General features: G+C 54.8%; 11 protein-coding genes across 11 annotated transcripts; 10 read left to right on the top strand and 1 right to left on the bottom strand.

Moving 5' to 3' along the window:
* Window positions 1–211: 211 nt before the first annotated feature.
* MAM_07995 (mRNA splicing protein (Prp39)) lies at window positions 212–2711 on the top strand (the record flags this gene model as incomplete). Its single annotated transcript, XM_040826793.1, has 5 exons — window positions 212–406; window positions 493–708; window positions 773–876; window positions 1277–2479; window positions 2537–2711. The coding sequence occupies 5 exons, from the start codon at window positions 212–214 to the stop codon at window positions 2709–2711; spliced, it is 1893 nt and encodes a 630-aa protein (XP_040675221.1).
* Window positions 2712–3673: 962 nt separating this feature from the next.
* On the top strand, window positions 3674–5878 carry MAM_07996 (Dynamin, GTPase domain protein; the record flags this gene model as incomplete). Its single annotated transcript, XM_040826794.1, has 2 exons — window positions 3674–4051; window positions 4103–5878. The coding sequence occupies 2 exons, from the start codon at window positions 3674–3676 to the stop codon at window positions 5876–5878; spliced, it is 2154 nt and encodes a 717-aa protein (XP_040675222.1).
* A 1134-nt stretch (window positions 5879–7012) lies between these two features.
* Window positions 7013–7459, top strand: MAM_07997 (uncharacterized protein; the record flags this gene model as incomplete). Its single annotated transcript, XM_040826795.1, has 1 exon — window positions 7013–7459. The coding sequence occupies one exon, from the start codon at window positions 7013–7015 to the stop codon at window positions 7457–7459; it is 447 nt and encodes a 148-aa protein (XP_040675223.1).
* Window positions 7460–7954: 495 nt separating this feature from the next.
* Window positions 7955–8167, top strand: MAM_07998 (KAP P-loop; the record flags this gene model as incomplete). Its single annotated transcript, XM_040826796.1, has 1 exon — window positions 7955–8167. One exon carries the CDS (start codon window positions 7955–7957, stop codon window positions 8165–8167), a length of 213 nt encoding a protein of 70 aa, XP_040675224.1.
* A 417-nt stretch (window positions 8168–8584) lies between these two features.
* MAM_07999 (HAD-like domain protein) lies at window positions 8585–9982 on the top strand (the record flags this gene model as incomplete). Its single annotated transcript, XM_040826797.1, has 1 exon — window positions 8585–9982. The coding sequence occupies one exon, from the start codon at window positions 8585–8587 to the stop codon at window positions 9980–9982; it is 1398 nt and encodes a 465-aa protein (XP_040675225.1).
* A 1060-nt stretch (window positions 9983–11042) lies between these two features.
* Window positions 11043–11384, top strand: MAM_08000 (uncharacterized protein; the record flags this gene model as incomplete). Its single annotated transcript, XM_040826798.1, has 1 exon — window positions 11043–11384. The coding sequence occupies one exon, from the start codon at window positions 11043–11045 to the stop codon at window positions 11382–11384; it is 342 nt and encodes a 113-aa protein (XP_040675226.1).
* An 896-nt stretch (window positions 11385–12280) lies between these two features.
* On the top strand, window positions 12281–12883 carry MAM_08001 (uncharacterized protein; the record flags this gene model as incomplete). Its single annotated transcript, XM_040826799.1, has 1 exon — window positions 12281–12883. One exon carries the CDS (start codon window positions 12281–12283, stop codon window positions 12881–12883), a length of 603 nt encoding a protein of 200 aa, XP_040675227.1.
* A 1690-nt stretch (window positions 12884–14573) lies between these two features.
* Window positions 14574–15845, top strand: MAM_08002 (cytochrome c peroxidase precursor; the record flags this gene model as incomplete). Its single annotated transcript, XM_040826800.1, has 3 exons — window positions 14574–15063; window positions 15172–15545; window positions 15618–15845. The coding sequence occupies 3 exons, from the start codon at window positions 14574–14576 to the stop codon at window positions 15843–15845; spliced, it is 1092 nt and encodes a 363-aa protein (XP_040675228.1).
* Window positions 15846–17924: 2079 nt separating this feature from the next.
* MAM_08003 (tripeptidyl-peptidase 1 precursor) lies at window positions 17925–19773 on the top strand (the record flags this gene model as incomplete). The annotated part of the gene is made up of 4 exons (XM_040826801.1): window positions 17925–18083; window positions 18161–18383; window positions 18449–19641; window positions 19702–19773. 4 exons carry the CDS (start codon window positions 17925–17927, stop codon window positions 19771–19773), a joined length of 1647 nt encoding a protein of 548 aa, XP_040675229.1.
* A 2849-nt stretch (window positions 19774–22622) lies between these two features.
* Window positions 22623–24374, top strand: MAM_08004 (protein disulfide isomerase; the record flags this gene model as incomplete). Its single annotated transcript, XM_040826802.1, has 2 exons — window positions 22623–22767; window positions 22903–24374. The coding sequence occupies 2 exons, from the start codon at window positions 22623–22625 to the stop codon at window positions 24372–24374; spliced, it is 1617 nt and encodes a 538-aa protein (XP_040675230.1).
* Window positions 24375–24886: 512 nt separating this feature from the next.
* On the bottom strand, window positions 24887–25288 carry MAM_08005 (uncharacterized protein; the record flags this gene model as incomplete). Its single annotated transcript, XM_040826803.1, has 2 exons — window positions 24887–25055; window positions 25149–25288. 2 exons carry the CDS (start codon window positions 25286–25288, stop codon window positions 24887–24889), a joined length of 309 nt encoding a protein of 102 aa, XP_040675231.1.
* Window positions 25289–25341: the final 53 nt, after the last annotated feature.

The raw sequence follows: 25341 nt of genomic DNA on the forward strand, positions 1-25341 counted from the left end.
ACGTACTTTTTTTTCCCTGGCCTACGGAGTAGGCTTGCAGGCTCCAGCGTCTCGAAAGGTACACACTCTTCTTGTATTGTTTCCCCACTGTTCAAGCAGCGAATCAGACACAGCTGCTGACGGCCAGGTACACAGAAGTGAAGTATCGATTGTGGGCCGTGGCTGTCTGGCGCACGGGGCGGAACCATCCAAAGTCTGCCAGCCTTTCCGCATGCAACGCGCTGCCATCTTTTTAAACCCCAACCTTGTGGCAGAGTCGCAGAGCTCTTCCCTCTTCATTTGTCGCATCGTTGCATCTCAATTTATCACGAGTCGCGAAGCGCCAACGAGTCCTATGAGTGAATTCGCTCACTTCGGCGGTTCTGACGAGGAGTACGCTTCGGTGCGCAAGCACCAGGCTGAGGTGGTAAGCAGCTTGCTTCATACGATAATGCCATCCATCAGCTATCGTTCAATGTACAAGATCCTCGATGCTGATGCTGTTAAATTCAGGAAGCGGACCCCGACAACTTTGACAGCTGGGAAAATTATATCAAGTCTAGCGAGACTCTAGATGGCGGACTAAATCGAAACTCAAGCCCCCAGGCGCTGGCTACGTTTCGCGAAGCCTACGACCGTTTCCTCCACAAGTTCCCGCTTCTGTTTGGATACTGGAAGAAGTATGCGGATATGGAGTTCAACATTGCTGGGCCGGAGTCAGCAGAGATGGTGTGGACATGGATTCCCGAACCCAAGCTGCCAGTGTCCAAGCTGACTTGATGATGGCTGATAGGTTTATGAACGAGGCTGTGCCTGTATTATCAACTCCGTCGATTTGTGGACCGACTACTGTTCCTTCAAAATGGAAACGACTCACGACCCCCAGATTGTTCGAGAGTAAGTATAGCATGATGGTTTCCTTCCCCTTTAACAAGCCATCAACGCAGTATCCCTCGAGGTCGCGAGTATACTTGAGACCTCGACACGGAGACCCTCACACGTCGCTGTCGATACATGTGCTGGTGAGATATGCCTTCAATGGCCCTACCACTTTCGGGACACTCTCTCACGCTATGCGCCAGGCTCTGTTGATGCCCTGCTTCTTATTCACAGCCTTCCTCTTGTCGCCTTGACACCGCTTCACCCCGTCGATGATCTGAGAATGGAGTTGCACCTTTTGTACCAGTTGCTTTCGTGGTCGTACCCCTTCTTGTATTAAACCTCCCTTTCCCCCCCAATTGCCCATCTGTTGACGAGCTATGCCGAGAATTGTTGCGTTCTAACATTTATTGTCCAGTCTTTTCGAACGCGGAGCAAGCCTGGTTGGTCTCGATTTCCTTGCACATCCCTTCTGGGACAAATACATTGAGTATGAAGAGAGGCAAGAAGCGCACGATCGCATCTACGCTATTCATGCTCGGGTTATTCGAATTCCAATGCACCAGTATGCTCGCTACTACGAGCGTTTTCGTAACCTAGCTCACACTCGGCCATTGGCTGAGGTTGTGCCGGCTGACGTTCTCAGCCGATTCCAGGCCGAAGTCGAGGCGGAATCGGCAGCTCAGGGCGGTGGTGCACGGCCCGAGCTGGAAGTAGAACGGGATGTTCGAGCCAAGATCGACGCCATGTACTACGAAGTCTTTACCGCCACCCAGCAGGAGGTTTCCAAGAGGTGGACCTATGAGTCGGAGATCAAACGACCGTATTTCCACGTCACCGAACTAGAACACTCGCAACTCAACAACTGGCGCAAGTACCTGGATTTTGAGGAAGCCGAAGGAGACTTTGACAGAGCCGTCTCCCTGTACGAGCGGTGCTTGGTGACGTGTGCCTTTTACGACGAGTTTTGGTTCCGATACGCTCGATGGATGGCTGCACACGACGATAAGGACGAGGAGACACGTCACATCTACATTCGAGCATCTATTTTCGTACCAATTAGCAGACCCGGCATCCGAATGCAGTGGGCATACTTCGAGGAGAGCTGTGGCCGAATTGCTATCGCCATAGATATTCACGCAGCGATTCTTATGAAGTTGCCAGACTGTGTTGAAGTGGTCGTCTCATGGGCCCACTTACAACGTCGTCAGAACGGGCTGGATGCTGCCGTCCAGGTGTACCGAGACCAGATTGATGCGCCAACGGTAGATCTTTACACGAAGGCTGCATTGGTGGCCGAGTGGGCACAGCTGCTGTGGAGAGTCAAAGGTTCAGCCGAGGATGCCAGAGCCGTGTTTCTCAAAAACTCGCAGTGGTATGGCGACAGTCTCGTTTTCTGTGAGAAATGGTTTGAGTTTGAGTTGGACCAGTCTGCAACTGGTGACGAAGAAAAAGAGACCGCCGAACGCATTAAGAATGTGTTTGACGAATTCCGTACTAAGAGCAAGTTGTCCATGAGTGTCAAGCGCGAATTGGCCAGAGTTTACATGAGCTACCTCGTCCAACGAGGTGGCAAGGACGCCATGGCGATTTTCTTGGAAGTCGACCGAGAGATGTTTGGGTGAGTTGCCCCGCCGAAACTCGATGTTGCAAATCGAATAGCTGACCTTGGACGTAGACCTGCCTCGATATCCTCTCCTACCAAGTCGACCGTCATTTCCAAGGAAAATGGCACCGCTAGCGGAGAGTTGGACGAAGTCAGCAGACGAAAGGCAGAAGCGAGACTGCTCGCATTTTACGAAGTCCATGCCGAGCCTAATCCCGCAGCCCAGGGACCCGCGGATTTCAACTAATTTTGGCACAAGTCGCCGGGCCAACCGAAACTGGATGAGGACAGCCTCGGTGACGAATTATCACTTATCCACGCTGTACAACAACTACTGGATATGATGATGAGGTGCAACGTATGCGTCGTAGTCGTCGGATGCTTGAACCATGAGCTGCGATGCGGTTGAGGGCTTCTTTACGGGCGTGGCCCACGATGAAGTGTCCTTGTTCACGGCGACGACGTCATCGGGCCTCAGGCAATACCGAACTCGAACATGGAGCGAGTTTGCCGACCAGATATAAACGACCCTGGATGGGTTAGAGCATCAATAACGGTCTGGGTTAAGCGTCGCAGTTGTAGTGATTAACAGTCATGTATGGGTACAAATAGTGCTAAGCTAGTATAATGGGAAAACAAAAGGAAAGAAGAGAATAAGAAGAAAAGAACCACGGCTCCGAGCACACGAACGAACACGGTGTCTCCCCTCTCATGTTGCGTCGCAAGTTTGGTTGCTCTGTTGACGGATTCATGGGTTCATGATTGCGTCACGTTGTTGAGTCACCATGGCAGCTCCTACGAACCGACCAAGCATGGAAAAGGACAAACTGAAACTAGGAAGAAGCGGCGTCGGGTGGTTGCTGGCAACGTTGATGTTTGGTTCCACTGCAAAAACGCTTGGGTCAAGGGAAGCGGATGAAAGTGAGTCAAGACTCACGAGCATATGATGGGTTGGAAATACAAACGGGAGCCGGCCTGCGTTTGCTTCTCAGAGTCGCCTCACTCACTGTCTGCTTTGATAGAAACCATTGGCAATATTTAAGCCGTCTGTCGTCTCCTCGCTCTTACCTCTTGCGTCCATCCTCTGGTGCTTGTCTGATTCTCAACACTCTCGGGTCGTATGCTCTGGTTCTTTCCCGCTCTCAATTCCAGACCTGCCCATTCACCTACTACACTACTCCTTGATTGCACGCCTGCGATTACTCCAAAATGCCGGGCACAGGAGGGACGCAGGGCGCCAAGGCGCTGACAAGCCCCGACCGGCTTCACAAGATCGACCAGCTCCGCGAGAAGAACGTCGGCGCTCACATGCCGCTGCCGCAACTGGTCGTCGTCGGCGACCAAAGCTCGGGCAAGTCGTCTCTCCTCGAGAGCCTGACTGGCATTCCTTTCCCAAACGGCCAGGGCCTCTGCACGCGGTACGCCACCCAGATCACGCACCGTCGTGATGCTGTCCAGGCCATCACTATAACGATCATCCCGGGACCCGATGCCGCCGACGAGGAAAAGGAGAGGCTCAAGGCCTACCAGGAGACGGTGGAGTCGACCGACGAGCTGGTCACCAGGTTTGAGTCGATTCTGACCAAGGTGAGCAAATCACCGCGCCCTTCCGCATGCCGCGTGAGCGTGACTGACTAGCATCGCAAACTCGAGGCCAATGCTGCAATGGGCATCAGAAACGACCTCAACCCCGAGGGCGTCAGGACATTCAGCCAGGACGTGCTCAAGATTGAAAAGTGCGGTCCTGCGGAGGACTATTTGACCGTCATTGACGTCCCGGGCATCTTTCGCAACACTGAAGAGGGCGTCACGACGGAGAGCGACAAGCGGCTTGTTCTTGACATGGTCAAGAGCTACATTGAGCAGGAGAGGACCGTGATCCTCGCCGTCCTCCCCAGCACAGTCGACATCATGACCCAGGAAATCCTCAATCTTGCCGAGAGGTTCGACCAGTCCGGGGAGCGTACTCTGGGCGTCCTGACGAAGCCGGATCTTCTGACCGAACGCAGCACCAAGGCCGTGGTCTGTGACTTGGTCAATGGAAAGAAACGCCCTCTCAACCTTGGCTACTACGTCGTGCGGAACAGAGGTGCCGATGAGGACAGCGAGGATTCCCAGAGTTTCAGGGAACGTGAAGCCATGTTCAAACAAGAACCCTGGTGCCATCTCCCGCCCGACCGTGTCGGCATTGTTGCTCTACGAGAACGGCTTCAGGAGCTGTTGGGCCACATCACGGACCGAGCTTTCCCGAAGCTGAGAGCGCAAGCCCGAAAGATGCTTGACGCCTGCAAGAAGGAGCTCGATGATCTGGGCTTTTCCAGACAGACTGAGCGTGAGCAGCAGCAGTATCTGTGCGACATTGCTGGTCAGTTTCAGACGGTTGTACGGGATGCTCTCGGCGCCAATTACACATCCAACGAGACGCTCGAGAGCGATGAGCTTCGTCTGATTACGGACATTGTGAACATGACAGACGAGTTCAACCAGGAATTCAGCCAACTGTCTCAATCGCGGTTCTTTCAGCCTGTAGCCAGCGCCGACGATGGAGAGTCGGATGATGGGAGACGTGCCCATGGGGAACGACACCACCACGTCAACGAACCCGACGCCTCCAAGTTTCCGGAATTGGATTCCATCATAGATACTCACTGGACTCCTGAACAGCCCGAGGGAGACATTATGGGTTGGATCAATCGCATATACCATCGTTCGCGCGGAGCCGATCTCACCACCTTTGGCCCTGGGCTTCTGCTGGGCGCTTTCCGGGAGCAGTCGAACAAGTGGGCGCCGTTTGTGAAGCTGTACATGAGCAAAGTCATCCTCATCATTCACAGATTCGTCATGACCGTGCTAGCCCGAGTTTGCCCGGACCCGAGGGTCCTTGACGAGCTCCAGTCGGCTTTGGATGCTGATCTCCGAGAGAGATATCAGGCGGGCATGGATCAAGCCCTGTTTCTCGTAAGCATCGAGCGAGACATGAAGCCGTACACTCTGAACCAAGCTTTCAGCCGCGAGCTGCAACGATTACGCAGCTTGCGCATCTCGGACAAACTAGGCGAGGACTTTATCGACAGATTCGACAGAAAAGTTGTCTACATGGACAAGGTGAAGTCTGAGCTTGGAGGCAAGAACAACGTAAAGTATACGGAGGAGGACATTCACGACATCCTACAAGTGTACTATGACATTGCGCGAGAGCGCTTCGTCGACTACGTCTACCGCCTGGCGGTCGACAACTGCCTGTTGTCTGGCCCAACAAGTCCGTTGTCGCTCTTCTCGGAGAAATGGGTGCTGGCTTTGCAGACGCAGAGCCTCGCCTCGATTGCTGGGGAATCTCTTCGCGTCACAGGGAGGCGCGATCAGCTCAACAAGAAGATGCAGGATCTTCAGAGTGCCATTGAAATTTTGCGATGATTGGATGATTGGACGATTGGCTAGCAAAGGAGGCTTGGTTCACGGCGAGAGGGAAGGGACTCGACGGCAGACGCAGTTGACATGTACGTGTGTGTGAAGTAATGATGAGTGCTGAGTCTCGGAGACGCGAGTTTTTATCGTTGCTTGAGGGCTCTTGGCTTTGGGCATTGTTGCCGCGGAGGAGGTTGTAACTTGTGCAACGGAACACGGGGAATATAGTGCGCACGAGACGTTGACGTTGGAGCCAACGTGGGCGGAATTAAGAGTTTCATAGGCTTCCATGGAGAACCAGAGCCGGTAAAAGTTGACTGCTTTACGAGCGAGACAAGACGCGGCACGTCAGATGGACTGCTGTGACGGTAGCTGTTCCGCGATGGCTTCAATGTCGACTATGTTTCTTCACTGCCACGGGTTTTGAGCCACTCATCGAGAATGGGCATCAGCAAGGCGTCGGCTGTGATGCTTGGCATGCGAAGAAGAGAAACGCACGTCGCCTGGCTGTGTTGATCTTTGATCTCGGGGCAGTCCGTTGAAACCAGGCGGCATCAGAACCCAGGTGTACGCGAGTCGAGTCCTGCGGAGCAAGTCGTTTCTCTGTCCCTTTGCTCCAAAACTTGCTTCTTCTCCAAGCCTTGTAAAGAGGTCGTGATGGTCCCAAGACGAGGAAAACACTCGAGCTCAGAGTTCCGGGGGCGCCTCTGCCACGGACACGCGCGCACTGGTCTTTCCATCTTCGGGACTCGCGTCTAGATACCTCGAAAGCAGGCCGGTTGAATCCAAAATGAACCATGCGTAGGTGTCGGACTGTGGTTGTTTCGTAGACTGCGGTTTGCACAGGAAATGCACGTACGCACCTGTCGAGTGCGTTGGAGATTCGCGAGCCGTCGACATGCCAACTCCATCGCAAAGTCCTGACGGTTGACACAGCCACGTGAACTGCCGGACCGTCGGTGACTTCCTTCTCCGGCGGTGACTCCCTCGTTGCACCGACACGCATCCTTGTCGATCCAGACAGAAATTCTACCTGTCCGGGGCGTCACGGTCCCTCCCTTCTCCCTCCCCTTCCCCTTCCCCTTCCCCAAGACCTCGCCGTCGACGCAAACACACCGACACGACCAGCCTGGCACGCCGACAATGAGCACGAGAATACTGCCGTCGTGGCACCGCCTGCTGGGCCTTTCGTCGCAACGCCCGCCGTGGTACAGGGCTCGTCTGCGGGAAGAGCTGGCCGAGCGACGGGAGGCGCGGACGGCCCTCGCCAGGCTGAGCGAGACGTCCGACGTCTTCTACACCCTGGGCAGGGCACGACACGACGGCTATCCGTTGCGGCGGACGCCGGCGTTTCGCCTCGGGCATGCGCCGGTATACGCCTACATGCTGTCCAAGTACACCTCCCGCTGGATCTTCTACCAAGCCGCCGCCTTTCTTTGCGGCTCAGCCCGCTTCCGCCAGGTGCGAGAGGTGGTGAATCCGGCACGCGACGTCAAGCTCGGCCAGGTCGCGTCGCGCCATCACCTCGAGCCTGGCGAGTTTGTGCGGGTGTGCCGTCGCTTGCGGCGCGTCTGGCCTCTCCTCCCGTAGGAGCTGCGTCCTCGCTGTCGGCTTTCTGCGTCTCGGCTTTTCAGACTTTGCCTCGTCCGTGGACTGGGCCAGAGCCGGCTCGCGGATCCGTGACAAACGCTGACTGTTTGCGCGTCTGCCGTTTGACAATCGCGGTGGTGGTTGTTGTCGCTGTTTGTTGTTGTTGTTGTTGTTGTTGTCCCCGGAAACATGCTGAATCCAAGGAGCGGGACGAACGGCACCATCGTTCTCCGGCCATGGTGGGCAAACAGTCGCTTTCTCTCGCTGCCTGGGATCGGTCCTCGCGGCCAACTATTGTCGCCTGATGGGAGTTGTTTGCTCGCCTCGCCACTACATCGTGACGTTGGCCTATATATTTGCGACGAGTCCACCCGGGGATGACGACTGTCATAGTACATGTTACCAGTCAAGTTTCTCGGATACATGTTCTTGCTGGCATACTCATCACCCCAAAGTCAATACGTGTTGCAAGAACCCGGGAGCCTTGTTCGGAAAATGGACCCTTCTGAACCGCCCCTTAACAAACCACTTACGGAGAAAGATGACGGCGAGAAACCTGTGGTAGTCGGGCTCTACGGATTGCCGGGTTCGGGCAAGTCGTTCCTTTTAAAGGAGCTGCGGAAGTACCTGAGCCATGCCGATTTCGACTTTTACGAAGGATCTGAGATGATTGCGTCCCTGGTCCCCGGCGGACTGCGAGAGTTTTAGAAACTCGACGACAGAGAGGCTTACTACTGGCGAGCGCAAGCAATTGACCGAATTGCTCGCAACTCTCGCCAAAGCGGGAAAACGGCACTTGTCACGGGCCATTTCATGTTCCTTAGTCAAGGGCAGCACAAGCCTGTCTATACGGCGAATGACATGGACACTTATACGCACGTCGTGTATCTGGACATTCCGACCGAAACATTGCACAAGCAAAGGGCCGACGATGCAGGGCGGGCACGCCAACAATTGTCCGTGCCGGCTTTGGAGACGTGGCAGCGAGCCGAGTCGGCGGAATTATCCCGTCTTTGTCGACAACATGGCATCCTTTTCTCCAGCTTGGCCCAAGCACCGGGCAGTCAACTTTCCGCGGCCTTGAAGCTGATTCGATTTTCACACCGAGCTTCAGCCGTACCCAACATGGTTCGAGTGAATGCCAAAGTCAGCCAGCTCCTATCCGGCCGGAAATCTCTGGAGACCATGGTTGTGGTGGACGCGGACAAGACGCTGTACGCAGAGGACACAGCAAAGATGTTTTGGGACGTTCTGGGATCAGCCAGTCCACTCCAGAAGCTGTTTGGAGGCCCGCTGGGTTATTCTGAGACGGCATTCCTCCAAGCAGTCGTTTTGTACGAAGAAGCAGCTGATGAGGCCGAGTTCGAGCGCGTTTGCGACGTCGTGGCGTCCAGGACCGAGATTCACGCCGAGTTCAAGGAACTTTTTGGAATGGCGGCAACGGAGAATCACGTGGGAGTCGTCGTCGTGACTTGCGGCATCCGGCGTGTTTGGGACAAGGTCCTGCAACGAGAAGGACTATCTCGAACAGTCCAAGTTATTGGGGGCTCGAGGATCTCCGACGACATGGTTGTCACGCCAGAGGTCAAGGCTCGAATTGTCGCGAGACTGCAGCGGGAGGAGAAAGTACGTGTTTGGGCCATTGGCGATAGCCCGCTGGACCTGCCCATGCTCGAGGCGGCCGATGAGGCTATTGTCGTCACGGGCGAGGAGCAACACAGGAGTCGAAGCATGGACGATGCGCTCCTGGAGGCCATCAAAACCAGAGGTCTCAGAGCGCGACAGGCTCTGCTGCCGAGCAACGCATCTCCGCGACTTTCGTATGCTGTGCTACCTCGAATCCGTCTTACCAACGAGGAGTTTCTGCGCCCCGTCTTCTCTCGCCGACGCCGTCTACACCAGAATGTTTGGCACGCTACCGCCAAGGATGCCGCAAAGGTGCTCATGGCGCCAACCCGAGATGCCTCGGTCGCTGGGCCGAGGCTGAGGAAAGCCCACGCCGATATAGGACTCTATCTCGCATGGGGATTCCTGCCGGAGCTGCTTGGTGTCGAGGAGTACCCAATGCAGCACGTGCAAGGTCATCAGATCATGGGCCACCGCCTCAGGCACGAGCGAGAAACGACCATTGTCGCTCTCATGCGCGGCGGCGAGCCCCTGGCCTTGGCCTTGAATGAGGCCTTGCCTCTCGCCATGTTCCTTCATGCCATCTCCCCGGACGACATTAAACCCCATCATGTTGAGAACCAAAAGACTGTGATTCTCGTTGATTCGGTGATAAACAGCGGCCAGACATTGATCAAGTTTGTCCAACACACGCGGCGATTGCGCAAGGATGTACGAATCGTCGCTGTGGCAGGCGTGGTGCATGCCGATGCCGTATCCCAGGGGCACGCGCTCGCGGGCATCATGGAACAACATGGCGTTCATATCGGAGCGCTTCGCTTGTCAGAAAACAAATTCACCGGATTCAAGGGCACTGACACTGGCCACAGGCTGTTCAACACGACACACTTGGCCTAGTTCTCAACACGCCATGATGCAGCCGCTCTTTGTGTCGGCTCACTGAAGACGCCTGAACGGGGCTGCAGCTTTCTTTTTCTTCCTTGGTTTTGAGTTCCCAGGGTCACATCCCAAGGTTGGCTCAGTCTGTTGAGAATGGGGTTGCAGCAGCAGCGTGCCGAAAGGGGGAGCGACGGTTCTGTGAAATACCGACATGAAAGATTGACAAGAAATAAAACAAAAAACCTGCAAACTAGGCAGTCGTGTAGATGCGCAGTCAGTAAAGACGCAGAGTAGATGGACGATCTCCATCGTCGTGCCGCAAGCGTGCTTACATGCGAAGGAAGCACAAAGAGCCGTCCTTTTTGACACCCAAAGGCCAAGGCTGATGTTTCTTTGACGGTCATTTTTGTAGCCATGACCACCTGACTACGGGGTCTTTCTTGTTGAAGCCTGATCGTCACTCCCTCACTCACTTGGCTCCCGACACGTCAATGACAGACTGGCTATGTAGGCAGAATGTGACGGCTAGCACAAGCGGCATGAGGCCGTCTCGAAATACCAGGAATACGACGCCGTGTCGACCACACCAGTCAAGAAGTCTCAGAGAGACCCTCCGTAGTCAATTCTCCAACAGCGTTGCCGTCCTCGGGCCGCTCAGCGGCTCGTGTCTGACAACAGCAAGCGCACGATGCCGGGTGCCTTGAAGAGAAGGACATGCACGACGCCCTTTTGGACGCGAATCAAGACTTTTCTTGGTCCTTTGATCTGGATCGCCCTGTGTAACGAGAGCCAGCAACACAAAGCACAACGCCTGAGTTTTCAACAAGCACGAGCGGGTGCCTCCGTCTTTGTGTGTCCTTGTTGCACCACTTGACTGTGGCCGGGCTCGGAAAGTCAAATGCGACTGACGGCAAACCCGAACAATTTAAACACTTCCATGCCCGCCCTCGGTCGCAGCAGCAGAGTGCCCAACATGGTCAACATAGTTCTGTCTTGAGCCGCCCACTGGTCTGGGCGATTCTCGGGAGAAGCACAGCCCAACAACATGCAACGAGTGAAGGGCAAGTAACGCGAGCATATGGCCCTGATGCTGGACGCACCCATACTGACTGGCGATAGACGCCTTCGCGAAGCGAGGCACAAAGAGTGCCGCCGCGGTTCCGAGAACGCCAAAGGCATCCGTCCGTTTGACGGATCTCACGAACGTGACCGGCAAGAAGGGCTTCGGAGACTTGCAGAAACTCTACGTGTTCGAAGTCGACACGCGGCACGACGGGGAGAGCAGGCCTGCCAGTCTGCAGGTCATGATGTGGCTTGCATCCAGCGACGGGCCGCTTCTCAAGCAATACGACGACCGCGTTATCGAATGCTTCGGCGGCCAAGGCCGTGGCATGAGCGAGGGCGCAGGGAAGATGATTAGCAGTAAGCGCAGTCTCGGGTCGGTTTTTCGACAGATGTTCCGGCGCCGTGCTTAGAGGACGCCTGGGGGAGGGGGGGGTCGGTTGCGGCTGGCTGCAGTTGGCGGGAAATGACAGCATGGAGTATTTGGGCGGTGTTTTGGTCTTGGGAGGATGAGCTTTGTAGGTGCGAGTTTGCACAGCTGGCCGTGCGAGCCATCGTGGATTTGTCGACCGGAGCGTCAGATACGGCTGCGAATGGGGACAGGGCGCAAGGTAGGGCACACATGATACCCGGAAGAGAGTGAGCCTCGCGGACATGATTGAGTTTGTCCTGCTCATGTTGTAGCTGATGACGTTTATAAGTGATGCGTGTGACGGAGGTCGAGTCGTGAGCACAGGATGTGTTCCGAACGTGGCCGGTCATTGATATCGCAGACAAAGGCTGTTGAACCATGGCAGCACGCTCGCGAGCTCAAGGCCGAACAGCTTGAGCACGAATTCACACCTGGCTCTGGTCATCTCGAGTCCTGCGGCAAGTGTGTTGGGCTGGCCTTGGCTGGACCGGTCGTCGTGTGAGAAATCCTGGGGATCAAGCCGCGGGCCTTTTCAACAGAGAATGAGCAGGCAGTCCTGCACGAAGAGAACAGGCCGAGTTCATCTGGCTCCAGAGGCCAAGGAATCAGTATTTGAGTATTGGAGCATCCCTGGTCGCGCTTTCGGACCTACTTACTGTTTCTCCAACGACGTCACGGCAACCAAGCTGCCCACCATGCGCGCACATCACATCGCTTGACCACGCCTTTATAACACACGTCGAACGCGTTTCCTCCCTTGACTAGAGTCAACCTGATAGGAACGTTAAAAGCTCGAATTGAATGCTCTGACACACCCATCCAAGAAGCAAGTATTGACGACCATGTCCAGACCTCCGACAGTTACCGGGCCATGGGTCGCCGCTAACAAGACAGAATCTCCTCCGTCTTACAAAGCGGGGTGCGAGATGGGAGACGACGTTGAGACTGTTCAGTTTGATAACACCCGTCAGCCGACTGGCGATGCATCCAACGATCGGGACCAGATGGAGGATGTGATGCCGTCCTCCAGCACCGAAACCCGCCACAAGAAAGACACCAGACCCAAGCGAGGAAACCCCACAAACGAATCCTATAGACGCCTGCATCGAAAGACCATATCACGACAGCGGACCGCACGCACCGCAAGGCGTAACCAAGGATACTCCTTCCTGCGAGTCCCCGATAACATGGAGTCGCTGCGTGAAAATACGGCAGTATTGTTCTCGGACAAGCGCGGGAATGTGGCCATGCAGAATGTGACGAGCCAGCTCGGCGCGTTGTGGCAAACGGCGAAGCCGACAAACGGTGCAGTTGCTGTTCCGAGCATTGTGCTACCAAATTCGGCCCAAGACCAAGACATCGACACCGGCTCTCTCGATGATGTGGATTCCTCCAGATGCGCCAACAGCAATATCCAGCCTACTCGAGGAGGATTTCACTCCTAGGTCTCTAGCAGAGATGTTTCCGTGTCCTCCGTCAACGACAAAGCCGTGGCCAAGGTGCTCGCGGACCATCATGTACAGAAGATTCCCCGCAAGCGAGGAGGGAAAGGGCTGACAGAATTCACGCTTGGGTGCGCAACTCTTAGTGATAGTGTCTCATGTTTGGGTACTTGAGTGACATGCCCGGGTTGGTCATCTCGGGCCGTCTGGCCAGAGGATCGGCCGCAGTTATTGGCGCGTTGATTGCAGGCTAATCAGCTTTGCAAGAAGACCGACTGGATTTGGAAATGAAGTTTTGAGGAACCTAGGATCGGGATGTTTATTGCGGCCTATTTGGCTGCTGTGGGAGGACTGGCTGGAGTTGGAGCTTTGGTTATGCGGAATGCAAGTTTCAAAGTCTCATAGAGCCGTGGACTCGTCGTCGTAATTTGGTTGGGGGGGTGGTGGTGGCAAGGTCTTGTGATATGATTGGCTATCCAACCCCCGTTTCGACCCGATCTGAACGTTGGCTCGCACTGAGTTGTCGATTTGATGTTTGATTGGCTGTTCAGGACCCTCTCTTACTTGTGTCAACCCCTTGAAAGCAAACAACAGAATGTGTTGTCCATGGACAAGGAGAATTTCGGTTGTTTATGAATGGCCAAAAGCCGGGTCTAGCGACGTTTCTTTCTTCTGCCACGGGCTGTCCGCTACTGTCCAACACTACAACGAGAGAAGGCCAGGCTTGTTTTCAGCGGCAGAGCGTTGGGAAGCCAGCGTGCAACCTGGCTAGCAACTCGGGGGAATGCCTGTTTAACTTGGACCATGACGGAATTTGTGGACCTCACAGGCTGGCTGTGGAGTGACCGTATCGTCGCATTTATTTTATTTTATTTTTTTTGACTCAGACGGCGTTTGCTCGAAATTTGCAAGTGTATCTGTGCGCCGCGCTCCTTCTGATTCGGGTCACAAACACCGCGGCAATTGACTAACACGAGAACCGTGTGCCTCACCAACACCCACCAGATATCAGGTACGGAGTAGAGCTGCCCGGTTTTCGGCTATGTTTGTTATTGGTTGTTGCCGATGGGGGTTGGCATTCACACGTGCCTGCAAGGATAGATTTGGAACCGTGAGACCTGGTCGAATAGAAAGCGTCGTCAATCAGTCGCAAGCCTGTCGGCCCGTCGCCCCCGATAGTTTTAGTTTAGCCCGTCTGGCGCCAGGACTTCAAGATCCAAACAGAGGCGATGCGAGCAATTTAAAAGCCTCGACCAGTACCCTTGCTCCGTCCACGGTGGATTTGCGAACCTTGATATCAGCTCATCCGCCTGTGGAGAGAAAGAGGGTGATAATCCACTCTGCTCTGCACGCACGCGAGCGAGCCCACCACTGAGAGTGCTTCAATTTCCAAAGAACCCCTTCAAGATTGCTTTGACGGTCGTCGTCTTTAAACTTGTTTCAAACGGAATCGGCAGTGGCCTGGCCTTTTGTCCTTTGTCACCCTCGGCCCCGGCAACGTGGGTTTCTTCTTCACACTTTGCGTTGCAATTCCATTCGCTTCTTTTTTTTCTTTCATTTCCCAAACAACCCTTTCATGCTCATCGTGATTGGCAAAGGTAAGCAAAACCCGCACCTTGGATTGTGCCGCTCATCATTGCACACTGGTTTCTTTTTTCGTCCAAAGGACATGTTCCGTGCTGACATTCCCAAGATGGCTTCCGCTACTCGCCAGTTCGCCCGCGTGGCAACCCGAACCGCCGCCCGTAACGCCTTTGCCGTTGCTCCTCGCCAGGCTTTCCGCCAGCAGGGTCGCAGGTGGTACTCCTCTGACCCTGCTCCTCAGAAGGGCCCTTCCACGTTGTGGTACCTGACTGGTGCTGTTGCCGGCGGTCTCGGAACCTGGTACTACACTGCTTCTGGCTCTCCTTCCGCCGCCTCTAGCAATATCGTCAATCCCACCAAGGACGATTACCAGAAAGTCTATGACGAGATTGCCGGCCGCCTGGAGGAAAGGGACGACTATGACGACGGTAGCTTCGGTCCTGTGCTGCTGCGTCTCGCTTGGCACGCCAGCGGCACCTTTGATAAGGAAACTGGCACTGGTGGTAGTAATGGTGCCACGATGCGGTTTGCCCCCGAGTCAGACCATGGTGCAAATGCTGGTCTTCTTGCCGCCCGTAACTTCTTAGAGCCTGTCAAGGGTAAGCAAATGGGACAGAAAAAAATCCGCACTGATTCAATAGCCTCTGTGCACCTTAATCCTGTGGCTCTTGATCCAAGATCAGACTGAGGGCTGACTTCCTCGCTAGCCAAATTCCCCTGGATAAGCTACTCTGACCTCTGGATCCTCGGTGGTGTTTGCGCCATCCAGGAGATGCAGGGCCCCTATATTCCCTACCGCCCTGGCCGTTCTGACCGTGACATCGCTGCTTGCACTCCTGACGGTCGTCTCCCCGATGCGACCCAGGGTGCTGACCATCTCCGCAACATCTTCTACCGCATGGGATTCAACGATCAGGAGATTGTTGCCCTTTCTGGTGCTCACGCTCTTGGTCGCTGCCACACCGATCGATCCGGATTCACTGGTCCGTGGACTTTCTCTCCCACTATCCTAACCAACGATTACTATCGTCTGCTACTCGAGGAGAAGTGGCAGTGGAAAAAGTGGAACGGTCCCAAGCAGGTATGTGACGGAGATGTCTCTCTAGGTGTCTCGCGTTTTTTTGTGAGGGATCTGCTGACAGGTTCGGCGCAGTACGAGGACAAGACTACCAAGACTCTCATGATGCTTCCCACCGACATGGTCCTCGTTCAGGACAAAAAGTTCAAGCCCTGGACCGAAAAGTATGCCAAGGATAACGACTTGTTCTTCAAGGACTTCTCAGCTGTTGTTACCAAACTATTCGAGCTCGGCGTTCCTTTCGCAGAGGGCACTGAGAACCAGCGATGGAAGATGAAGCCCACTTGGGATGAGTCCAAATAATCACCGGCAGGCTTCGAAACCTCACCTCGAGTGATGGTGTAAGCAAATGGATGTAGAGTAGAAGAATACCGGACAGATAGACATTTGAGCGACATGGGACTTTAGACAGATTTTCTTTGGCTGCTATTCGGCATTTGATGTAGTAAAAGTCGGACTTATTGGAGGTAGTAGGCACATAGGTTCTGCGCCGGCCATCTGGTATGACGGCAAATTTCCGTGCTGTACACAAGACAGACATTCTTTCCACAGTAGCTGCAACGAGTCGACGGTTCCAACCACGATGGAAGTGGAAAAGACTGATTGCCTGCTTCCCAAACGGCTGGGCCACAGACTATTTCAAGCACATTGAGTCACCCAGCCAAGATCGGCCATAAACCATTAACCTGACCTCTGCCGCCATCGAGAAAGTGCTATTGGTTCCGACGAGGAGGAGCCGACGCAATTGAGAGAAGTGTGAAGGGGTTCCCCGCGTTTTGGAATTGGCCGTGGGCTGGGGGACAGCCGTTTGACAGATGCGGATGAGTGCGTTTTTGCATTCTCGTACGGAATAGAATCACACCTTGAGAGCATATCATGAAGTCGTAGCAGAGGAGGGTGTTTATGCGCGTTCTAGCCACGGGCTGGGTGTCATTTCTTTCGCGCCATCAACGGCGGCGGGACGCGAAGGAAGATTGATTCTAAATTGGGAAGGTGCGCACGGCATCTCATCCCAACCAATCTTCTCGCCTTTGGCCCCGCCGTCACCCCGCCGGCTATGGACTCTACAGCCAGCCAGCATTTCCGTTTTCCACGGAACAATGTCAATTGTACAGCATCATACCCCCAACGAAAGAACTGCCGATGCATCGCGAGTAAACGTCTACGACTCCCTACCAGTGTCGGCTGTGTTCGGTCCGAGCAGGCCTGACATGTCGGGGCCGGAATGAATGTCGGAAGTCCGGCAACTCGCATGCGCCAATGTCAACTATGTCTATATCAGGGGTGGGAGACGGGGAGACACGAGCTTGAATCATGGGGATTGATGCTGTGCAGCAGAGCACCAGAACATTTACCGTGCTACTATGGGGTACATGCACGGCTGGGCAAAAGGCGAATATCGTGCCCCATGCAATGCATCCATCCTGCGGCCCGGGGCAATTGGCTTTACCATCAATGCCGACACTGCCACTGCCGACGCAATAACGAAGCGTCCTTCCAAGAATGGAAAGTCCACTGCGATAAGGGACGTGGAGAACGGATGCGAGGATCGAACTTCTACATTCTACTCATTCGCTCAACCACACCCGTTGAGGGTCTCATGCGAGTGACGAGCGTTGCCATGGAAGCGGAACAACATCGCGACTTGACCCGATCTGGTAGGAAGATGAAGCGTCTGGTCTTCCGCGACACCGTCCGGGTCACACAAGGAAGGCCAGTCAGTCAGTGCCTATCACGGCGCGACACAGATGGTCACTCAAAGCTTGCCATTGTACGGCGTACCAAGTCATTGAATACGCCCAAGTGGCGCGAAGCTTTGTGAAGCCTTTCAACGGAAGGACGATTACCGAGCAATTTAGGCCATATCGGATTCTGTGCCTCGATAACCTATATTTTGCCGGTCATCCCCGCCGGCCCGGAATGCATTTGTCAGTGGTAGCAATATGCCGGCAGACCTAGCGTCAGGTCGCAGTTCAACATGAACCGACATATAGGTGCCTCGTCGCAAATGATACCGATCGTAGAGCCGGATTGATCCAGCTTCCTGATTAGGGGTAATGCAAGGTTCTTTGTTGCATCCTGTGGGGAAACTGATGGGTGAGACAAGTGAGAGAGAGACTCTTGCACTGGTTGACTCGGCGGACAGACAATCAATGAGACATAAATAATAAGTCGCTCACCGTCTCTGGGGGGACTCGCTTGTTGGGATCTGGAACCAGTCTGAACATTATATATTCAGCATTCTCACATCTCAACTTTATCGGAGCCCGCTTTGACCTGGGCAGCGTCTTGTGAACTGGCACAAGTGTTCATGGCAACATGTCAATGCCTCTATTTCGAGCACTATGGGCCCTTGCGGCTTTGTCCTCATCTACCCTCGCAATGCCGGCTTCGCAAGCCAGTATTGTCCAGAAGCTTTCCAACGCCCCTCAAGGATGGACCCAGCATGATGTCAACGTCGACAAGACCAGTGCCAGGATGAAATTGCGTATTCATTTAGCGCAGCCGCGCATTTCAGAGTTCCAGGACTTGGCTATGAAGGTATGTTGAGAGGGGGGAGAAGCAAGGAACCTTGACGTTGCCCCCGAGAGGGAAATTTCCTTGCTAACTCATCTCAGATTGCCACTCCTGGCAACAAGCTGTACGGGAAACACCTCGCCAAGGACGAGGCAGACAAGTTCTTAGCGCCCACGCCTGAATCTGTCCAGACAGTCCAGGAATGGCTCAAGGACGCAGGTCTGGGTGACGCCGCAGAGCTAGATGGCACAGGCGATAACATCCTCGTCCACGCCAGTGTTGCCGACGTTGAAAAGCTGCTTCATGCTGAATATAGCCCATTCGGTATGCCCCCCTTGTCCCTCAGTGAGACACAGACAAATTGATGAATCGACACTCACATTCTACAGTTTCCCAACGTTCTGGAGAGGTCATCATGAGAACGCTCCAATACAGCCTGCCAGACAACCTCAAGCAGCACATTGACGTCGTCCAGCCCACGACATACTTCGGCATGACATCCAGTCGTCTCACGCAAACATCCCTTGGCGACGCTACAAATACCCAAGCGTCATGCGGAACTAGCAACCCATCCTGTCTGTCGCAACTGTACAGCTACGGCAGTGCCAAGGCGTACTCCAACGGCCGCATGGGAATCGCTGGCTTCATTCGCCAGTTCGCAAGCCAGTCTGACTTGGCTACATTCATGAAGCGCGAAGCCACGCAGAACAACACAGACCAGAGCTTCTCCTGTGTTTCCGTCAACAACGGCAGTTGCCAAGAGAATAACCCTGGCATTGAAGCCAATCTAGATGTCCAGTATGCCCGAGCCATCACCGAGAAGATTCCCAACGTGTTCTACAGCACTGGCGGTTCACCCCCCACCAACGGCAACGTGTCCGACAACGAGCCGTACCTTGAATTCCTCCAGTATCTCTTGGGCTTGTCTGATGAAGACCTCCCCAACACCATTTCGATTTCCTACGGCGACATCGAATACACGGTACCAAACGACTACGCCAACAAATGCTGCGACTTGTTCTCCAAGCTTGGCGCCCGCGGCGTCTCCGTCCTCGTCGCCTCGGGAGACACTGGCGTCGGCAGCAGCTGCCCGGGAGGGAAATTCGAAACCGCATTCCCAGCCGCCTGCCCTTGGGTAACCACCGTTGGCGGCACAGATGGCACGGGGCCTGAAAACGCCTGGTCTGGCTCCGGGGGCGGCTTCTCCGAGCTTTTCCCTCAACCCAGCTACCAGGCGGATGCCGTGAACGGCTGGCTGAGGAATGACCAGACGCACCAGAGTCAGACTCCTTATTTCAACAGCTCTGGCCGTGCGTACCCCGATGTTTCTGCTCTCGCCACCAACTTTCCTATTGTCGTGAGCGGAGCCTTTGTCCGTGTCGGAGGGACGAGTGCCGCCTCCCCCGTGTTTGCCAGCATTGTGCAGTTGTTAAACAGCGATCGCTTGCTAAGCGGCAAGAAGCCTCTGGGGTTCTTGAACCCGTGGCTGTATAGCCGTGCTGCTTCCGCGTTGACGTCCATCACTCACGGTTCCAATAATGGTTGCCGGAACATCAATGGACAGGGATTTCAGGCTGTCGAGGTGAGTTTCCTCAAACGTCCTTGCCCGTTTTTCTGGGCTTTTTTGCTAATGTCTGACTAGGGATGGAACCCTGTCACTGGCCTCGGCACGCCCAATTTTGAGAAGTTGTTGGAGGTTTCGCAGAGCACATAAGCCACTACATCTGGTAAAGGAAGCCGCTTGTTGTACATTTCATCGTTGTAAGCGCAGTGAAGACTGGCTCAATAGTGAGTGTAGCTGTTGAAATCAATGCATATGAATATAAGGCAACAAATCACGTTGAGCGTCTGCAGCCTGCATCGCATACATCAGGCAAGCCCGTGATCAACAGCTGAGAAGCAACTGGCCGGCCGCCCAATTTGCTAGGGGATAGCCTCCATGCTGGTCCGCCCATGTATCCGCAATCAACTCCAGCACAGCCCGTCACCTTTGCGAGCCATCCATGGGGAGGCCGTGTGCCGTTTACACAAGGCCCAGGTGGGCAGGCTCATCCTGAGCATGAGCAGGCAGCAGCAAGCACAATACACCAGCGTACCGTGGGCCACGAGCACCAGCTGTTCCGCGGACAAGACGTGTCGGCACGTTGCTAGAGGAGGCGGCGTGGCTACTGCTCGTGGAGTCATGGTACTTGGAATGGAGGCGATTCTGGCTCTCCCTGCAGACTCGCCATCCAATATCCAATCCTACCGTGTCGCTTCGCCCCTCTGTAGAAGCATCTGTACACTGCGAGCCGCCTGGCCTTGTTGAAGTATCCCATCTGCATGCCCTTGTGGTTGAACTTGCTGCCGTCCAGAGTCCAGACTCCATAGTCCAGAGCGAAGACAGTGCGCAAATGAGGAACGAGCGGCCTCGTCGTGCCTCTTACACCCTATTGGTGCGTGCGCAAGCCACTGGATGCCAAGGCTCGTGCAGGGTTAGGGCCTTGGTTTTGTGAACTGTGAACTGCTCTGCTCGGAGGGGTTTGGACCTGTCATGACCCGCTTTTTTGCCGTCAGCCCTGCTGCCGCGCCCTACTGTTCGTTTTTAGTACAAGTATGGCGGGCGGCCTGTCTCAACTCTACAGGTTTCACTGCGAATTTATTGGAAACGAGGTTTCAAGACGAGAGTGTGATTTTTAAAATGGGAGTTTTATCTTTCTCACCTTGGATTTTTGACCCTTAGTGGTATAAAGGCTACTTGCTGTTGTAGAGCAAGCCCGGCGGCGCCCTGTGGGATACTCTTCGGATGCACGTCGGGGACACAGAGTATAAGTGAGGAACCTTCTCTCTTCCCTCTTCCCTCTTCCCCTCAAGTATGTAGTTAATACTAGTAATGCTCACGTGCAGACGCCTGTGAGGCCCGTCCTTAACTAGAAGAGAAGAAAGGGAAAAAAAACCCCTTGGGCGTTGCAGCCATAATGGGCTGGATGCTGCACCGGCACATATTGCCTAGCAAGGCACCTAGGTTTAGCCATGAGCAGGTGTGCCAGCTAAACTTTTGCCTGCTTGGCCGCTTGGCAAGGCTATATAGTGAGATGGCAGGTGAACATGCAAAACAGCGGCCGCTTTACCCCGCGAGGCCCGGGTAGGTTGACGTCGAACCTGCTAGCGGAGCGCGTAGAGCCCTTGGGATTGTGGCCACCTGTTCTCTCCGGCAGTCTCGTTCTGCTGCTCGTGGGTCGGTGTCACCGCAGGCGATACTCCGTACCGCCATCATGCATGGTACGTCCCGTAGGTGTGGGGCAACAAGACATAAGACAAGCTCGGGCCAAAGGTCCATCAACAGTTAGCTGGACAGTTTCGAGGGCGACTCTCGCCCGGTGGAGCAGAGCAGCGACGGCATTCCAACGTGGGCGATCGGGGCAACAGAGACAGTATCGAAGTGGTAACTTTTCGAGGCGCTGCTTGTAGGGCAAGGAAAATCGAAGAGGCGCACGTACAAGCGTGGATAGCAGCCCGAGGGCCATTGAAGCTGGGGCAAAGCGAAATCCTTGGATGGCGTCAACCAACTGGACGCACCGGTTTCAAATGGTGGAATGTGGAATGCACCTGGATGCCCTGTTCATGCACACAAGAGGCTGAGCCAATAAGTCAGTCCAAGCACATGGCACAGAGGACGTGAGGCATACAGGATGAGGCATCAAGAAACGCTGAGCTGACGACAAAGCGTCTGTCAGTCAATGATGATAAATCGGCATGGTGACGGATAGCTGGCTGGCGTGGAGGTCGGTTGACCGTGCGGTGCGGGTGCGGTGGGCTTGAATCATTATTAATCGCAAGTTTGAGCCATGAATCAGGACACGTTACGGAGTACTTGAGAGCTTAAGTACCTAGGTACCTATTTGAGTACCTACTTGAGTACTCCGTACGTACGTACCTGGAGTAGAAACTGACATGCATACTTCTCAGGTACGCCGAGCCCTGGCCGTGCCCCGCAGTGGAACAAACAGTGGCAAACACACAATACGGGGTAACTCGTAACTCGCTGGCTGGGGAGGGCTGAGGTGCTGCCGCAGCCGCAGCAGCAGCAGAGGTTCGACTGGCATCACGGAGGACACAGACTCTGAGTCTGGTACATGTACATGTACATGTGCGTACTCTGCTGCTCCGTAATAGGTGTAAGCTCCTAGTGTCAACATTGAAGTGGCCCCACTCATGCATGTGCTTTGGAGCGGTTCAAGGCTGTATGGACTAGCTAAGTAAGCAGCGAGCACAGCTGTGGTCCCTTGGGGAAAAGGGACACTTGTTCAATTGGACTCGAGCCGCCTCTTCTCAGGTCCAGTGTCCTGCCTGGGTTGAAGATACAAAACCTCAATCCCATCATCCTCCGACAGCTTCTTGATTCCTCCCCTTCCATCGCCCACAACCCCCATCCCATCAGCCTCTTCTCAATCCATCGTGGCTTGCTGATCCTGGGCCCTCGGGAAAAACCGCCGTTTTATTTTTCTTTCGCTTTTGCTCATTCATTCACATCCAGGCCTGTGTAGTATACTTCCAGCCCGCCTTCGTCACCACTCACACATTATGCAGTACAAGCGTGTCGCTTATGGCCTGTTGGCCGCCTTTGCCTCCCTGGCTTCTGCTGCTGATGACAAGTCCGATGTTACCGAGCTGAGCGGGGAGACCTTCAACGACTTCGTCAAGGGCAACCCCCTGAGTATGGTGGAGTGTAAGTTGATTCCTTGCCCTCCATTGATGGTCCGTTTGGCCAGAGGGCCAGTCTCTCCAGACTCTCCAGCGTGGCAACTCCCTGGCTCTTGCGCCCCCAAATAACCTTCATGTGCTAACGCGAGCCTCGCTCTAGTCGTTGCTCCTTGGTGTGGACACTGCAAAGCCCTCGGTCCCGAGTTCGAGAAGGCTGCCACCAATTTGCGGGAGTCGGGCAAGGACATCAAGCTCGGCAAGGTTGACTGCACTAAGGAGGCCGACCTCTGCCAGAAGTACGATGTCCAGGGCTATCCCACTGTTCTGGTTTTCCACAGCCTCGACGATGTCACTCCCTACGAGGGCCAGCGCAAGGCGCCTGATATCACCTCCTACATGATCAAGCAGTCGATGCCTACCGTCTCTCACCTGACCGCGGATACCCTCGAGGAGTTCAAGACGACCGGCGACGTGGTTGTTGTCGCCTACATTGATACTGATGACAAGGCCTTGTTGGAGACCTACACCAGTGTCGCCAAGAAGCTCCGTGCCAAGTACACATTCGGCTACACAGACGATGCCGCTCTTGCCAAGGCCGAGGGAGTCAAAGTCCCCTCCCTTGTTGTGTACAAGTCCTTTGACGAGGGCAAGAACATCCACACGGAGAAGTTTGAGGCTGAGGATATCGAGAAGTTTGTCAAGACCGCCGGCACCCGTCTCATTGGAGAGGTTGGCCAAGAGACTTACGCTGACTATATGTCGGCCGGTATTCCCCTCGCCTACATCTTCGCTGAGACCCAAGAGGAGCGCGAGAGTCTCTCCGACGAGCTCAAGCCCATCGCCGAGAAGTACAGGGGCAAGATCAACTTTGCCACCATCGACGCCAAGGCTTTCGGCGCTCACGCTGCGAACCTCAACCTCAAGACCGACAAGTTCCCTGCCTTTGCCATCCACGACACTGTTAAGAAGTTCAAGTTCCCTTACGACCAGGACAAAAAGATTGTCCATGACGACTTGGCCAAGTTTGTTGATGACTGCACAGCCGGCAAGATTGAGCCCAGTATCAAGTCTGAGCCCATCCCCGAGGATCAGGACGGCCCTGTTGTCAAACTTGTCGCCTTGAATTTCAAAGAGGTCGTGGGCAATAAAGACAAGGACACCCTTGTTGCGTTCGTCGCCCCTTGGTGTGGTCATTGCAAGGCTCTAGCCCCCCTCTATGAGGAACTCGCCGAGGCCTACCGTGAGTCGCCAGACCATGACAAAGTTGCCATTGCCAAGATCGATGCCACCGCAAATGACGTTCCTGAAGAGATCGCCGGCTTCCCTACCATCATGCTCTACGCCGCTGGCGTGCTGGATGCCCCCATCACCTACAACGGCCCCCGCACTGTTAAGGACCTGATGGAATTCATCAAGGAGAACGGCAAGTACAAGGCTGCCGCCTCCATCAAGGAGGACACTGAGGAGGCTGCCCCCGCCGCTTCCGAGAAGGCAGAGGAGGAGGACAAGGAGGACAAGGAGGACAAGGAGGACAAGGAGGACAAGGAGGACAAGAAGGACAAGAGGGACAAGAAGGACAAGAAGGAAGAAAAGGCCGAGGACAAGGAATCCGAGGATCACGATGAGCTGTAAATTTGACGAGCAATGTACTGGTTTAAAAACGAAGGGGGGGCCCTTTATGATATCCGGGGTGGGTTTTGAAAGCTTCAGCTTGAGTATCAAGGCTTTGGAGTTTCTGTCATGTTTACGGACGCTGCCGGATTGAAATCATAGTGTTTGGCATTTGCTCAACGTCGTCACAATCCCTTGCTTGCACATGAACTCCGTGTCTTTGGACATGTTAAACTTGGATATGCATATCAACTGTGATGTTACAAGCGCACCGATGCCTAGCAACTGGCGCTACATGAGACGGCCCAGCAGTAACCCGGGGCAGCGACGACATGTTTGTTTTCTCTCCTCTTTCTTTGTCGACATCCCAGCTGCACATGGAGCCACGACGGAGCTGTTCCTTTTTATTTCTTGTCCTGTGTTCTTTGCTCCAGAGAATTTACATAGTTTGTCAAGCGGGTGACGGAAGCTTCGAGGTTCTGCAACAAGTCAGCGACATGGCTTGCAATGCGAAGCCCCGAGGCGGCGCGGGGTCACCGCGACACGTCGACAGCGCGGATGCAAGTGAGAGGAGCTGGGGAAGGGGCGTGACAAACGTAAATGTCCTCGGAGAGCATGTCGTTGGCGGCCTTGAACTCTTGGACGAGATAGTTGTAGACGGCGCCGCCGGAGAGGACACATCCGCCCAGGAAGCCGAGGAGTCTGTGCCAGTCAGCTTCCGCTGCAAAGAGCCCGGCCGCAAACCATGATGGATGCGCGCCGCAGGCTGCAGGTCCCCGAGGCGGGAGGACTCACCCTGCGCGGAAAGCTCCCACGGGCTTCTTGGGCGGGAGAGGCGCCGCGTCGGCCATCCGTCTCGCGGACGTGCTGAAGGCGCGAGGCGCGCCCAGGGCTCGCGTCGTGCCGGCCAGGAGGATTCTTGAAGCTCCAGACATGGTGGGAGGTTTGGATCTTGCGGAGTCGTCGTGGGTGGCGAGGGCTGGGCGAG

This window comes from Metarhizium album (assembly GCF_000804445.1).
Source record: "Metarhizium album ARSEF 1941 chromosome Unknown scaffold_40, whole genome shotgun sequence".
Classification (NCBI taxonomy): Eukaryota; Fungi; Ascomycota; class Sordariomycetes; order Hypocreales; family Clavicipitaceae; genus Metarhizium; species Metarhizium album.